The 16293-nt window shown below is 46.9% G+C and overlaps 1 protein-coding gene across 8 annotated transcripts in view; it reads left to right on the top strand.

Annotated features, from left to right (window-relative positions):
- GLI2 (GLI family zinc finger 2) overlaps nucleotides 1–16293 on the top strand; it is a 172700-nt gene that overhangs the window by 142012 nt on the left and 14395 nt on the right. For 7 of the 8 annotated variants that reach the window (XM_072341080.1, XM_072341077.1, XM_072341078.1 and 4 more), the window contains 5 exons: nucleotides 3695–3896; nucleotides 6021–6234; nucleotides 7717–7830; nucleotides 11105–11236; nucleotides 14606–14755. In XM_072341080.1, the coding sequence (XP_072197181.1) occupies nucleotides 3695–3896; nucleotides 6021–6234; nucleotides 7717–7830; nucleotides 11105–11236; nucleotides 14606–14755 (812 nt within the window). The remainder of the gene's footprint in view (nucleotides 1–3694; nucleotides 3897–6020; nucleotides 6235–7716; nucleotides 7831–11104; nucleotides 11237–14605; nucleotides 14756–16293) is intronic. The other variant, XM_072341081.1, reaches the window with a different exon arrangement.

Genomic DNA, 16293 nt, shown 5'->3' with positions numbered 1-16293 from the left:
AAAGTGAAAATTCAGGCAGATTAATGAACTTCTAAATCATTCCTTATTTTCATTTCAATTTCTATGATGACTTCAGGCTTCTGAACAAACCTTCTTTCAGAACAACAGCACTCAAGTTCGTATTTTTGTTTGTTTCAAGAGTGGTGGAGGGGGTGCTTTGACCACCTGGTGCTGAACCCTCGGAGGCACTCTGACTCCATCCCTCTGTGTCTGAAAAATGGATCTCTCCTTCATTTCCTTCTCTGGGCATTCACCGCTGGAAAAATTGTGTGCAGTTTTTCCTTTGAAGCATCACTGGGTCTCAGGCAATACAGGATTTTGCTCATGTATCCAAGTGACTGTCAGTCAGGTTGCACTGAGCACTTTGTCTATGTGTGCAGCTCTCCTAACATTTGACTTTGCTGCTGCCTGTTACCACTTAATGTTGGTGTTTCATGTCCTCAGATCAGGGGATTAGGCCAGTTTTATTAAGAGTGATCCCAGTGCTGTTAATCTGCTTTTGAGTAATAATGGTGAAAAGATTCCCCCTTCTTAATGCAGTCATAAGTGCTTCCTTATGTGGTTCAGTTCCTTTTACATTTCACAGGTGCTTTCCTTCCTGGGTGCTGCTATTGAGACAGATTGTTCATCTGTAGCATGATTTTAGGTCACGGCTTTCTCTGAAAACTTGCAAGATCTCAGAGGCTTTTGTGTAAAGCATGAATCCAACCTACTGGCTTTGCTGTCAAATATTCTGTATAGCACTTCAGTACTTGCAGGAGCTAAATAAGAGCGGACACTAACATGATGGATATTACTGGTTTGGTGCAGGAGAAGTCCCAGGCCAGCTTGCCAATCTGACAGCTTTCAGCAGAGCTTTACATGGGGAAAAAATGGCATACCTGTGTGCAGCCAGGAGGGCGCCCACGCTGGTTGCACCAGTGAAAGCAGGGCTTCTGTTGGACGTCAGGACTTCTTCCCTCTGCAAATTGACGGTGACCAATGACTGAACCAGCACTGTGGACATAAATCACTGGAAGGAGCAGCGAGAAATGAGTACAAGGCTTTTCTTTCTATTTAGTAATTTATCAAGGGAAGTGGCACATTAATAAACAGATCTCCCTTGAGGTGTGGGAGTAACAGAGATAAATATGACTGTCAAATCTGGCCTGCTTCCTTCTGTTAGAGAAGGAGAAGACTGTGGGAATGCAAATGCAGAAAACAATAACTGCATCTGGAAAGATGCACATTATTTGTAGGACAGAAACATTGACAACTCAGCCGAGGTGGAGCCCCGTTGCATTTGGTAGATGCAACACACAGGAAATAAAACACAAACTCTGTCTAAAGGAGTTCATCTGAATATATAGCACTGGGAAATAGGGATGCAGAAAGAAGAAGCAGCCTGCTCAAGGAGATGTTGCTGGGGAGGGCTGGGGATAGCACCCAGGTCATCCATGGCCATGGACTGTTTAGTGAATGAGGATGCCTTATTGCCAGGAAGATAATGAGTTCCCACCAATGATAGTAATGCATGATTGTATAGTGGACAGAGTGCCATTTTTACCTCTACAACTTGGACCCAAGTAACCCTTGTGTTACTTGTTCTGGGGCCCAGTCAGAGCCTACATTTCATGGACAAAGTGTGAAATTTGGGTATTCTCCAATCCCAGTCTTTACAAAGGAACTTCATTGAGTTAATTTTTATTTTGATTACATAGCACCTCAGCACAGCGGTGTCTGCTTTTCCAGCTCCTGAGGGAAGCACCACTCACTGTGTCAGAATAGGACAGGGCAGGGCTGGCCACAAGCATTCAGAAAGTTTGAGTCTGGTCCCGTCAGGTCACGGAACAGCCTTAACAGTCAGGAGGCGATGTTATAGGTTACAGTGTGCTCTTTGCGTTTGCTACTTGGTCCGTGGATTGAGTTTTCAAGCTTCTGCTGCACCCCATGAGGCTGCAGACAGCAACTCTTGAAGCTTCTCAGGCGTAGGACAAAAGTCACGAGAGTGCTTGGTTCAACTTAACCTTATGTTTCCAGTGTGACCTCATGCAAATCACTCACTTTGTGCATAGAGGGACATTATGAGTAGCAGTGGGGCAGTGGCACTAAACCCTTTGAACATCGCAGTGTCTGGGCACAGCAAGGATGGAACCACTTGGGTAAATGAGTGACTCATGTGGGTTCCAGGAGACTGAAGCCTAGCCACTGGTCTCAGGAAAATGTTGACAAGAACTTTTGTGAGCCAATACAAATCAAGGAACACCTTGTTCTTGCTGCCAGTTTGTATTTTACCACTTTGTGCATCCCATTCACTCCTCTCATACCAGCACTTGTCTGCTGGGAAGAAAATCTGTGCTCCTGCAAAGTGCTGGCTTTGTATTTGGTGAGATGCAACTGAAATCTGTCCCTCCAACTGTCTAAAGGAAAATAGTTTGCATTGCCTGTTTGGCCAAATTACTGCTTCCTTCACAGCCTTTAATAGGATATAGCCACAGCAAACCTGACGGCTAGCTTTCCAGGAGATCGCCGCTGGAAAAACCAGCTAGTAATGTATCACTGCGCTCACTTGGGTGGATGATGGGGATTACCACTGGACCCAGTAGTGTATTTCATCCTTAAAAATGATTTTTAAGTAACAGGCAACTCTTGGAAGCTGCTCTCCTTGCTTTGGAGGGACAAGACCATCCAGGCAGGGCTGAGGCTTGGCCACGCATTGAAGCCCATGCCTGGTTATCAGGAGCTGCTGTGATGTTGCCCAGCACCGGCTCCCATCCACACCAGCCCATGACTTGCAGGTCATTTAGTCTTGGGCAGAGCTTCCTCAGGATGAAGTCACTTGTTCCAGTTAGCAATGCCCAAATGTTGGGGGAGGCCAAATTAGTGCAGTAGTAACTCACTCTGTGTTGCCGATCCACAAACGGGACTGGCGGGGCTGGAAATGACTTCATGCCTGAATGATTGACAATTGCTAATAGGGTCCAGGCCCTGGCAGATCCCCTCGGAGGAGGAGAGCTTGAACTTTGCGCCTGAGCTGCCAAATTGGTTTTCTTAAAACTCCTAATTTACTTTTGAGGCTCCCAGAGTCTCTCACCCTGCGTTAATTGGGTGGTCAGCATTGTGCTCGCTTTCATTCCTGCTCCCTCTGCGCACCATTGCACTCACCATGTCCGAGGGCTGCCTGGGCTCTGACGTGGTTCCACTGGCCTCTACTCTTCGCTGAGTCAATGGGGTGGCTGTGCTCGTAGAAATCCTATGGGGCCTTTTCCCTTTTAATTTCAAGTTAATTTAGTGCCAGTGAAAAACGATGACTGACAGGCTTCTGTTTACCCTCTGAGCAGGACACAGCATGCCGTGCTGCCTGCCCCGGGTCACTCAGCACTGAGCAGAGGGGAAACCTCAGCTGCTGCCTGCTCTGCTTCTTATACATCCCACAGCAGTCCTGAGCCAGCAGGTCTCAGCTCCTGCTCATTGCCCTTCTTGAGCACCCCTCTGTCCCCAGCATGCTGATAACTGGAACAGCAATGGGCTGAGCTAGCCATTCACATCTCCAAGAGATGGTTAGAGTGCACTGGGGGTCCCCCCACACCTGCTGAAACCCATCCTCAGCCACCAGGCATCTCCTTCCCCTCACTTGGCCTCAGGAAGGAGCAGCCCGCTGGTTTTGGCTGACAAAGTCTGTGCTTCACTCACCCCTCCTTTTTCTTTCCCACAGTGTCCCGGTTTTCAAGCCCACGGGTGACTCCGAGATTAAGCCGAAAACGAGCCCTGTCTATCTCCCCACTGTCTGATGCCAGCATTGATCTGCAGACGATGATCAGGACCTCCCCAAACTCCCTTGTGGCATATATTAACAACTCCAGAAGCAGCTCAGCGGCAAGTGGCTCCTACGGCCATTTATCTGCCGGGACAATAAGGTAATGCTTTTTGGGCAGAGCTGTCTATCTGTGTAACCACCCTCAAAAGGACAAGTGGTGTCCTCTAACAACGGAGACTCCTTGTGCCCTTCCTGTACTTGAAGAGAGTTCATAAGCAGGAAGGGGACTGACTTTTCACAGTGTAACAGTGATAGAGTGGAAGGAATGGCTTTAAACTAGAGGGGAGATTTAGGCTAGATGTCAGGAAGAAATTCTTTACTCAGCAGTGAGGTATTGGAGGAGTCTACCTGGAGAGCTATGTGTGCCCCATCTCTGGAGGTGCTCAAGGCCAGATGGGATGGGGCCCTGAGCAGACTGAACTGGTGTGGGGCAACCAGCCTACAGCAGGGGGTTGGCATTGGGCAGACATTAAGGTCCCTTCCAACCCAAACCATTCTATGACTACAGAACCCTCTGTTTGAAGAAATCGCCCCCAGAGTATTCTCGAAATTATTGGCCCACATTCTTAAACAAATATTGCCTGGGCGGATTTAAGAGCCTAATTCTAAAAACGTATCTGAAAAAAAAATCTAAGCCCTTGAGTAAAGTTTTGCTCAAATCTTAATTAAAAAGCACTTACGCTAGGCAGCTTACTGTTGTCAATTCCTGCCGTGATTGCTTAACCCAAGTTTCACAATGTTGTTATTCTTTTTATTACTTAACTGTTAAATATGTTAGTTCTAATTAACATTGTTGTTGCAAAGCAAGGGTTTATAAAGATCCCATGCTTTTAAACTTGTAGGGGAACATTGCCATTAGTAACCGTTACATTAATTTTATCAGTTACTTTATCTGACTGTCATTTAGAAATTATAGAATGTAGCATACTGCTAGCTTAAAAAAACAGTGATAGTCATTTTTGGACTTTGTTGTAACACAACAGTGCTGTGCAGCAGCCTGCCATCACACCTCATTTACTGCAGCACACATTTAACTCCTAGAGCTCTATAACACTGCAGTGATTTTTGCCCATTATTCTTCTGGTCAAGTTGTCATTAACAAGTCGGGAAGAGAAATACTAATTGTGTGATCACCAGCAATGAGTATTTTCTCTAAAAACAAAACTGGAAGTGAAGTCTGTTGCTAATTACGACCCCGTTCCCTGAGCACTCGCACCATGGGCAGTTTTAGTGACATGAGAAAAGGCACCATGAGGGTAAGGACTCAAGGCAGCTATGTTTTTAAGGTGCCTAATAATCAATTTGGGGCTGAGAGTCTACAGTTTGTGCATCCCTCACGTGGAGTAAAGGGAGCAAAGGATACTTACTGCATCTCCTGTGTCCCTCCATCTCTATCAGCGAAACCATAGAATTGGTTGAGTTGGAGGGACCTTTAAAGGCCAGCTGGTCCAACTCCCTGCAATGAACAGGAACACCTACAGCTCGATCAGAGCGTTCCAAGCCTGGTCCAACCTGACCTTGAATGTCTCCAAGGATAGGGCATCCACCACAGATGCATCCCTTGTTTCCAGAAGCAGATCTTCATTTTTAATGCCTCTGCCTGCTGCACCTTGGCTCCAGCCTGTTGCCTCCAGCTAGCCCCAGGGAGTTGGTGGGGTTTCTGGTCGCTGCTGACCTAGATTGGAGCTGAGCCAGTGACCTACATATGAGGGGTGACAAACTTCAGCAATCCCCTGAGCCAGCATGTCCCTCACCTGTGTGCAAAGTAAACTACATGTTTTGGACTAAGCTAAATGGCTTGCAATTCACCCTGGCTGTGATCTCTGCCAGGTGAGCCAGGTGATACTGGGGCTTCACAGCCCAGGCAGCTTAACCCTGAGCTTGCAAGCCTGCAGAATAGAGCTGGAAAAGCTGGGGGATGTGGGGCTGCAAAGCCAGATGTGTTCTGAGCTCCCTGCCAAGGGCTTTGGCTGTTTTTAAACATAAGAAGCAAAGGAATTATGGTCATTCTGATACATGGGTCAGAAAGTTAGTAGAGGTTCACACGAGACAAAGCTTGTTTTTGCAGCAGACCACAGTACCAAACTTATTGTTGCATTGAAGCACCTATCTATGACATTGCAGCCTCTAAGAAGTCCTGGCCAAACTCAGTCAGTCACCAGCCAAAGTGCTAAACGCTGTTTGAAATAATTCTTCATGGTTTCTTCTCCCCCTGCCGCTGCAGCCCTGCATTCAGCTTCCCTCACCCCATCAACCCTGTGACGTACCAGCAGATCCTGACCCAGCAGCGAGGTCTGAGCTCAGCTTTCGGGCACACTCCTCCCCTCATCCAGCCGTCTCCTACCTTTCCCCCTCGGCAGCACATGGCCGTCATCTCCGTCAACCCACCTCCGGCACAGATCAGCAGCAACAACAACTGCATCTCCGACTCCAGTCAGGTAGGGGCGGCTCTCACCTTACAGCACACTTTATTCCTCCCGACAAAGCATTTCTGGATTTGTCACAGTCAAATTCTGCACCCACCTCCCTCCTTGGACACCTACACATACCTGCACAGGAGCCAATGGCCTTGATCCAGCAAAGCACTGAACGTGATACACAGGGCCATCTCAGGCAGCAAATCTCTTTGAGCAGCTGTCACACGCTGCTGAAATCAGTGGGATTTGGCACATGCTGAAGTGTTTTGCCAGATAAGCACATGAATGCTGTGAATCAAGCTTTGTCGGTCTTTCACCCATCCCTCCTTCCTTTTTTCTACTGACTGGATCATGCAGATAGTTTTAAAGTATGTGGCTCCTTCCCTCACAAGCAGGTAAGTACATCCTCTGTAGGACCTCCCACCATTTTACATACTGTTCCCTGTTTTCACTTGTCGCTTCCTCAGGTGGTCTGCTGTTGATTTTAAGTTTTGCAGAATCAAAGGCCACATTTTGACTATTAGGAGTGCTGCAATGTGTATGAAGTCATACACCTCACCTGGACCATACCAATACGTGTGCACTCACACACACATCTGTGTGTGCACATACTCTCCCTACACACATATGTAGTGAATATGCTTAGCGCATTTTTAATCATTTTTCCTTCTGCTTTTCATTCCTTTGAAGTTTAAATTGCAATTGCTTTTCTCCCCAGAGACTTAATTCACCTCATTTCACACCCATTTCAAATTGTTGTTTTAGTTGCACTATACTGAACTTTTCAGACTGGTTTATTGTTTTAGGATTTCTCATGGCTGCTGCACTGCAAACTCTGTTTGTTATTGAAGGTTATTTGATTGATTGGTTTTGTTTTCTTCTCACAAACTGGCTACCAAAATAATGTGGCTGGTAGGAGTTATGCCTCTGTGTAATAACTTGCATGACCAATCTTGAGCAATTAGCAAGAGTAGTGGATTTAAAATGTTAATGTTCCAATTTTATGCACATACAATGGGTTTTTTTTCTCTTGAAGTTGTTTTCATTTTTTAAGGGCTTAGCAAAATATACACGCTGCCTTTCATGCACCCAGCATGAAGGAGCCCTCACATGTAACCAGAGCCCCCCACTCTTCTCAGGAATTCATTTTCTCAACAAGTCATTTCATCACACTGAGAAATAAAATCACGGCTTGGGTGGATGTTACATAACATTTTCATGGATCTGACAGGGACTGGATCATTCTGAAAGAGCCCGGCTTGCTGATGAGCTTGCAGAAGCTGATGGTACTCTTTATTTCCCCCTCTTTCTGCCTCACACAAACCCACACAGGCTAGTTTTCGCATGAAGCCCATGGCAGCAGGCCAACACGCCATTGTCCCCATCCACTCTTGACGTTTGACCTTGACTGATTTTTTTAGTTAACTTTGAACAACGCTGTGGGCTGCATTGAGTCTCTCATCCCAAACCCTGTACCACATCTTGCCTGGTTTTCCTTCCTAGAGCAAGCAGAGCAGCGAGTCAGCCGTGAGCAGCACCGTCAATCCCGTAATTAACAAGCGCACCAAGGTCAAGACCGAAGTCGAGGGCTTGCCCCCAGTATCCCCAACCACGCAGGTAACCTCCTTGGTGCGAGACGTGTTGGGGCCCGAGGCAGCAAAGCTGCTGGGTCTTCTTGCCTCTGGGAATGATGCTGTTGGCATATTTTGATGCAGTGACTGAGTAAAGCATTCAGTGGGTGCTTAGGACTCAGCGTGCCACTGCTGTGGTTGGATACAGAAAGAGGAGGGAGGGAATATTTGAAGCTTGATAGCTTTAAAAAATGGCATTGGAGTTTTCTGTGCTGCAAAGCAAGCAGTATTGGTGTTTCAGAGCAAACATAGATTACAGGGGATTCTTGCATGTAGGTAGAAAGCTTGCCAAAAAAAGACTCCTTGATTCAACAAGGAATTGCTCCTAGCAACATCCTTTACACCAGTGTCACATTTGACACCAAGAAGGGTCCAGAGCCCCTTGCTTTCTTTTCAGAACTCTGTGATTGCAAACTGTTTAATGGCTGACAGTATCCATCTGACCATCCTTTATCACAACTGTAAACTATCAGGAGTGCTCTGGGCACTTCATTTTCATGAAATATTAGGCCATGTTATTGTCAAACGAATGGAAGAGTTGATGACAAATTTCTCCTCCTGCCCTGGTTCAGGAGCAGGTCTCAGCATGATGCATGGGGACAGCAATGTGTGCAGTCATCAGGGGGCTGGTAAAATTGATGAAGATAGCATATCAGGGAAAGATAAACATGCTGTAGTCAGCATGATTAGGGCAAAGAGGCAGCTCTCTGGAGCTTTGAGTTTAGAAGCGCATCCACACACTGCTGGAAAAGCACGTGCCCCACAAAACCAATCTGGCCAGCACCCAGGCTAATAGGCAACATGTTTCTTTCCTGCAGCAAATGAAAAAAGATTTGAAAGCCATCACTAGCTTTCTAAAGCATCTGTAGCAGAGGAGCTGTGGGACAGACAGCTACTTCCTTGATAGCTGCCATTGACTGCAAAGAGTGCTTGTAAAGCACCAGCCTCTCCCTGCATCTCTGTCCCAGAGCTTCATCCACTGAGTCCCATGTGAAATAAACACTGCAAGAGGGGAGGGAATTGTTTAAAATGGTGCATAGAGGCTTGATTAGAAGAACAAGGTGAAATTAAGAGGAAGAAAATGTGTTCTGGTTATCTAATGGTTCCTAATGAGAAAATGTGTGGAGTCATACCCCGAGGGAAATGTAGGTTTCACATCTTGCAGCATTTCAGTATTGACTGAGAGATTATTGGAAAGTGCCTTGTGAGAGACAGTCCATTCCTGGCTGGGAGAACAGCTTACAAGACTGAATGTCACAGGTGTCTCCTTTTAAGCTGGTCTGAGCAACAGCCACCTTTTGAAGTTTGGGGATTCCCATTCTGGAGAAGATTCTGCTGAAAACGTGATTACTGAGGAATAGCCATCCCCCAAAAAGCATCCATATGTGTGTTTTGTTTCAGAAATGCTGCATTAGAAAAACCTCATGTGAGTTGTGGTTTGGGTGTCTAAAATCCTTGTCCAGATAGTCTTCCCCATGATGGCGTGTGCTATAAAAATGTGATCCAGACAAGATCCATGGAACACAGCGAAGCACCAGGCAACACAGAACTGAGTTACTGTGCTTTTATGATACCACAGTAGCTCCAATGTGGACTAAGATTAGTATTGAACTAGCCAGAAATGACATACATCAGTCCTCTTAAACAACTTTGAAAGGTTTCTGTTCGGTTTTCTTCAGCAGAAAGTGGAAACATTTTGGCAAAATAATATTTTTAGTAGAAAATCTCACTTTTTCAGAGACAGCGTTTGGTGGAAAGAAACATCTCAACAAAAGTATTGTTCTCAGCTCAGCCAAATAGAGTTGCTGGAAAAAGAAACTGCTGTTTGAACTTTCTCAGGCTATTGCTCAGATATACTTGAAATCTCCAGAAATCTTTCTGTGAGTTTCTATAGTTTCCTTTCCCGGGAGTCACCTCGCAATATATATATATATATTTATATATATGTATTTAGGTGAAGAGCTAATTAAAACAAATCTCTTCCTCTCCATATCTAAACCGTTGAACTGAAAAGTCACAGCTGGCATGTATGTCATGAGCTAGTTAATGAAAATTGTTGAACTCTCATACAGCAGATCTTACTTTCTAAGCCATAGAATGCTGTTAAGTCATTAATCATTGTGGCCTCTCAGTAGGCATTGCAAAGGTGTTGATGGGGAAGGAGATGGCAGCCAAATAGGTCCATCTGGGCAGGTCAGAGACAATTTGAGATGGGTCTAGCTGTGGCTAAATACTTACGGGCCAACCAGAGCATCAGATCACAATGAACAATGTCTGATGGAGTGAGTCACAGCCCAGGTGCTCCTGTGCCCTAGAGGTGGGATGATCTGTGCTGGGCAGGGGTAGTAATTGGGAGGAAAGAGAATGAAGGGGGTAAAAACCGTCTGGGTTTGTTATGCATTGCGAAATTCCATAGTCAATGTTGTCTGCTGGTTGCCTTGTTTATAGTGCAAGTAGCTGTGACTCATGTTGAGTGACCGTTGTCCCTCTGACTTGTAGTAATTTGCATTTGCATTCTGTGTTACTCTGTTGTGTAGGTGTCAATGCTTTAATCCTTGCAGCAGCCATATAAAATACCTTTGTGATTCATTTAGCTCTGAGGAGTTGGGTAGACAGAGAAGTTCAGAAGAGAGCTCACAGTGTCCTAGGATTAGATTAACTCATTATGAAGAACCCATACCGGAGCCAGCACCCCTGGATCTCTGCTCTGCAGTCATCATGGGGTCTTGCTCAAGATTCTTATGTGTGCCAGTCACAGAAAGTTCTGAAGACTCAACACTTTTTCCCTGTGGGCATAAATCTTTGGGTAATAGTTAAGCATCGTTTTCTGATCTTCTGAAAGATAAAATATATGCCTCTCCCCAGCCCATGTCAGGTGAAACTGGTAACTATAAACTTTGGCTGTTTTCTTCATGCTCGTATTTCCCTCACCTCCACAGATCAGAAGTTGCTCCAGCAAAGGACAAAAACAAACATCAAAATCTTTTTCCTTTCTCCAGCCTTTCCTGCATCTGCTCCTGACCTGACTGGAGCCAGCACCACTGCAACCATGGCTTTGGGGTGTTTCGTGTATTGTCATCAGCTCTGATCCATTTCTGCCAAAACTCTGTAACTCGTTATTTCTCTGTAATCAAGGATGCTGTGTTGCTACAATGAGCTCACCTTAGTGATCAGTTGGTACCTGCCCTGTAATCTATGAGTGACAGAGGAATTCAGATGAAAGAAGTTCACCTTATACAATGCACTGTTGTGTCTTGCAGGAGCATCTGACAGACCTGAAAGAAGATCTAGATAAGGATGAATGTAAACAGGAGCCTGAGGTTATTTATGAGACGAACTGTCACTGGGAAGGGTGCACAAAGGAATATGACACTCAAGAGCAGCTCGTCCATGTGAGTAATGGCTGGGAGGAAACTCCAGCGATAAATTTGGGTTTCTGTGCACTTGTCCTCATTTTTTATCACTAGCTGCTGTGCAGCCAGAGCCCACTCCGGGAGCTACTAAAGGTGCAAATCAGAGATACGATGTGTAAACACTGCCAAAGCAGGTTGCTGCTCCCTGAGGAGTTTAGCTGCAAGAAGCGTCTCATAGATTATTTGATGTCGCTCTCTCCCCAGCTGCTGAGGCTGCAGTTTTGGTCTCCCTTGTGCACAATCTAGTAAAAGAAGATCCATGCATAGGACCTGATCAGAAAATGGGGAGAAGGACTTAGTCCTTCTCTCAGGCTGTATTCACTGAGCCTCCTCAGTTATATGTGGGCCAGGACAATCTATACCATCCTCAGACCTTGGCACAAGCTGTGGGGCTGTGTCACTTAGGGACTGTTGTCGTGCCCAGCTCCTTCCTTCCACCTCCCTGCCCATTAGCAAAAACAGAGCACTTCCAGAGTGTGGGGACATGCTACAGTGTCTCCCTCAGGGCCTGAAATAAAGGAAGTGGGCTGACTTTTTAAAAATTGGGAAATAAGGCTTCAATAATCACAGTGATGTCCCCAAACCAATGTTGAAGCTGCTCTCTGAAGGATCTCCAAACCAAGTCATTCAAACCAAATTTTCAGTTCTAATTAATTCCAAGAACCTTTTGTGTGCTTTGCTTTGTGTGGGAATCCACTGTTTGGTTTTTCTTTCGCTGCTGGGGTTGACAAATCCCTCAAACTCCAAGCAAGTCCCTGAGAAATCTATGTCTGAACCCCATCCTGCCCTTGGCCCAGCAACCTCCCAGTCCTCATTTGTGCCTGTGGTGTGAGCCCTGCTTGTTGGACACCAGCCAGGGCTTGCTGGGAATTCATCAACCTCAGCAATTGTGCTGCAACCCTTTGTTATATGTCTTCATTTTACTGTAGTCAAGTTTAGACACCACCAAGTAAGGATTAGTCTCTATCCCTCAAGCTCTGCGCACAAATGTAACCTTAGCCCAGAGAGACTGTGCTCCAAGTGATCATCTGGGGCATTTATTCTTCTTCAACCTAAGGCTAAACACCTGCCCAACCTACCAGATGTCACCCATCCAGAACAACAAGTCCTTGAGGACAGACAGATCTGGAAATTGTTTTCAAGGTCCAAACGAGCAATATGCATTTCTGTTTAATGGGTTGCACGTTGTATGTCTCAGGGTGGTACTTTACTGTAGTTAAACCACAACGGTCATGTCGGATGGGCTGGTCTCACTTTTGTCCAGCAGTATTTGTGCACTTCCCTCTCAAACGTAAGAAAAGCCCTTTAACTCTACCCAGTGCAGGGCAGATCCAGGCAGCTCAGCACAATTTATTTCCAGAGAAAAGCCAAAGAAAAATATTTGACAGAATGTCCAAGATTTTCCTAAATTTGGATGGTTATAAAAACAGATACTTTTGTACTATGATTACTAGCGACATTGGGTTGTGGATTTGGGATGCCCAAAATACACATGTAAATGAAATACAGATGTCATGAGCCAACTTCTGAGAGGGTGGCATCCCACCATGCATGGAAAAAATCCTGTTTGTGTGCAGAGCAAAGTACTTGGGCATGCAGGGCCTGTTCTGCATACGCAGTGGGCAATGTGCTTATGGGAGCATTGCGTGTCAAAGAGGAGCAGTGGGAATGAGAGTGTATTTTTTCAAGCACAACTGGTCCCAGCCTGGAAGGCTGCACACATCTGAGAGAAGCCCAAGGAAAGCCATAGGCCTGTTAAGTGTTTAGTGGGGGCTGTGGAGAAACGTAGTTAAGTGTGGTGAGTCGTGTGACTGTTCCTGCATGGAGTGATGGGAAGCAGATGTTGCCCAGACAGTGAGTTCATAAGCCGTAAGGGGGGCTGCAGTCCCCCACCAATAAAAGTGTCTTCCTCTGGCCCAAGGGGAACCCAACAGGGGAGCCCACACGCTTCCTGCTAGCACTGCTTTGCGTAGTCTTGGTTGCAGGTCAGATTCCCATGTAAACAGAGCCAGGAGACATCTTCACAGTCCAGTCTGGATATGGTGTAATGTGTCCATAGGTTTCCCAGGGGGGCTAACCAGATCTCTGCCAAAATTTCACACCTGTGCCATGTTAAAAAATCAGAGCTGTAGGCAGCTGTTCTCCAGTCCTACCCAAAACCTAACCCAAAGCTGCATGCCGCAGCCTCCCTCCATCATCCAGGCATGTGGCAGGTCTTTGTCCCCAGGCCTGGGTCATGGCATACGGAATGCCAGGCTTGAGTCAACCGGGGCCATGAAGGCACACTGCTCTGTTTTCCTGACTTTCTGTGTCCTCACGCTGCCCCACCACCCCTTCAAATCTCATCCCAAGCCACAACATGTGTGCCTGGCCTTGGCCATGGGGTGGAGATGGGGACTGGAAAAAAATCTCAGCACAAAAAAACAAAACCCAAACCCAAAGTGGTTTATTTTAGGATTTCCTGTCAGTGAATGTCTGCTGAAAACACAGGAGCAAGGACAGGCATTATTTTTGGCAGCAGGACCCCATTCAGAGACAAGGCTGCTGCTGGAGCCGCGCTGCCAATGGGCCGGTCTCCGTCTCTGTTTATTTTCATCAGGGTTTCATCTGCCTCTGGATAGTGAAAAGCACCCTCATCTTCCTCTCGGGGAACATGAAGGCACTGTTCTGGGGCTGACCTCTCAACCCAGAAGGATTTTAAGGACCCAAGAAATGAGCAGTCACTGGGGCTGCCAAGTTCTACCTAGCACATAGCTCTCAGATGCTGTCATTTCCTGCCAGCCCCACTCTGAGGCAAGTGGAGGTTTTGGGGACAGCACCATGCTGCCTCGTGTCCTCTGCCCCCTCTTTTGGCATCTCTCCACAAAGGTGTCCTGGCTGCACGGTGTGGTGTGGGAGGTTTCAGCAGACAGAAATGACACTGTCATAGAATCTTGAGGTGGAAGGGACCCATAATGATCATTGAGTCCAACTCCTGTCAGCTGTGGTCTACTAACGTCATCCTCTCTTAACCCATTAGCACTGGCACTGGGCACCCCCAGGAGACACCAGGAGGGCTCCTCATTCCCTGGCACTGCATTTACCCATTGCTTTTGCAGCACTTATGGCAAACCTCTGATTTATAGCAGCTTTGAACCAAGCACCCAGCTGGACATGCCAGACCACAGCACTGGTCTCTATGTCCCTGTGGACAGAGGGGTTATTGGGGTCATCTGTGCACCTGGCATCCAGGTGCAGTGCCCAATGACAAGCAGTGGGGAGGGCACAGTTAGTTTTGGGAACACCATCTGTGCTTTGCTGGCATCAGCTCTTTCAGAAGTGACCTGTTTCTCTCTTCTTTCCCACCAGCACATCAACAATGATCATATCCACGGGGAGAAGAAGGAGTTTGTCTGCCGCTGGCAGGACTGCACGCGGGAGCAGAAGCCCTTCAAAGCTCAGTACATGCTGGTGGTGCACATGCGAAGGCACACTGGAGAGAAGCCCCACAAGTGCACGGTGAGCTGGAGGGGATGTGCAGAACTTCTCAGGTTGGCAAGTGGGACACTGGATTTGGGGTCACACAGATGTGTGCAGACAGGGTCATTGCTGCTTGCAGGTTGCACCATGGGGACAGTGCAGCTACACCAGGAGGGCAGCTGAGAGTCTAGTGGGCAAAACTGCATTTTGTGGGGAAACTGGGTTCAGCTCTACTGCAGAGATACAGAGTGACTCAGGACAAGTCACTTAATATGCAAAAAAGGCAACTTAGTGCTTGTGTCCAGGAAGAAAACTCAGGAACACAACACTATAGGGAAGCAGCCAGTCTTGGTTGTGTGTAATTCAGCGTCACATTCAGCACTGCCCAGCACTACTGCTGGGGGCTGCAGGTTACCTGCACCCATGAACCCAGGCATGCACACAAACCTGGGGGCCTAGGCCAACATCTCCTGCCTCCCCTGTCTTAATTCAGAGGTGATGTGAACCCTGGGGTGCTTATGCCTCAGGAGGATCTCTGTTCCCAAACTTTCTGCATGCACATGGCATGGCACCTAGCATTAATCAGTGGCTGAGAAAGAATGGAAGGTGCTGTTTCCTATCTCAGTCCTGTGGGTAGAAGCTCGCCTCTTACTCAGCCTTGAGAGACTGAAGCCCATGTCTCCCATCCCAAGTAGGCAGCCGAGGAGACATGAGAGGGAACCCTGGGAAGAAGTAAGCCATGAAGTTCAGTGGCTGTGGCCAGCTGGTGGGAGAGGAGAGCTGCTCATCATCCCTTCCCACATATGCTTCAGCCCTAGGGTCCAGCCATATCTTTTGCTGTCTTCTACTCCCACCCTTTTCCTCTTGACAGTACCTCTTCCACTGCCAGCATTATGCTGTTCCTCTCCCCAGGGTCTCCAGAATGAGCCTCTCTTTCTGCTTGGCAGATATCTGAGCCCTCCTCCAGTATCTTCCTCCTCTTCTGCTGCATTAGTCACTTCCAGCCCTGCTCCCCCTGCAACTCTCTCCCAGCTCCTGCTTACAAATATTAGGATATGTATTATTTTCTTGCTGCACAACTCTTTTATCAATCTTCCAGCCCTGTGTTCATTTAATTTAAAGCCTAAGCTCCTCAGGGGCTTATGAAGTATGTCTTTTGTTTTAATCTTCTAAAGTACCTTGCCCAATTCTCATGCTTTACCAATCTTACTTTTGGAAGTATCAAGGAGTATTGATCGTTGATGTGCTGAAAAGTGAGCAAGTGCAGGTGGAGGGACTGAAAAGGTGAAAAGTAGCAGGGACTTCTTCATTGCTGAAATGGAGCAGGAAAACCCACTGCTGCTCAATCCCACCTCGCTCCAGTCTTGGTTTTCTCTCACTGGAGCAGTGACAGGGCTGTGGGAGTTTGCAGTCTTGAGCCATCCTCTGCCTGCAGGAGAACTGTGGTCTTTCTGCGTGTCATGTGTCATAGCAGCCATCTCTGAAGTGGAGTGTTGACCATTTCCAATTGTCTGGGATACACGGAAGCTTTGCAGATGGTGCCCTTCTTTGGCAGAGCGTTCCTTGCCTGAGTCTGG

The sequence above is a fragment of the Excalfactoria chinensis genome, chromosome 7 (genome assembly GCF_039878825.1).
Source record: "Excalfactoria chinensis isolate bCotChi1 chromosome 7, bCotChi1.hap2, whole genome shotgun sequence".
Classification (NCBI taxonomy): Eukaryota; Metazoa; Chordata; class Aves; order Galliformes; family Phasianidae; genus Excalfactoria; species Excalfactoria chinensis.
This window is presented reverse-complemented; position numbering and strand designations above follow the sequence as displayed.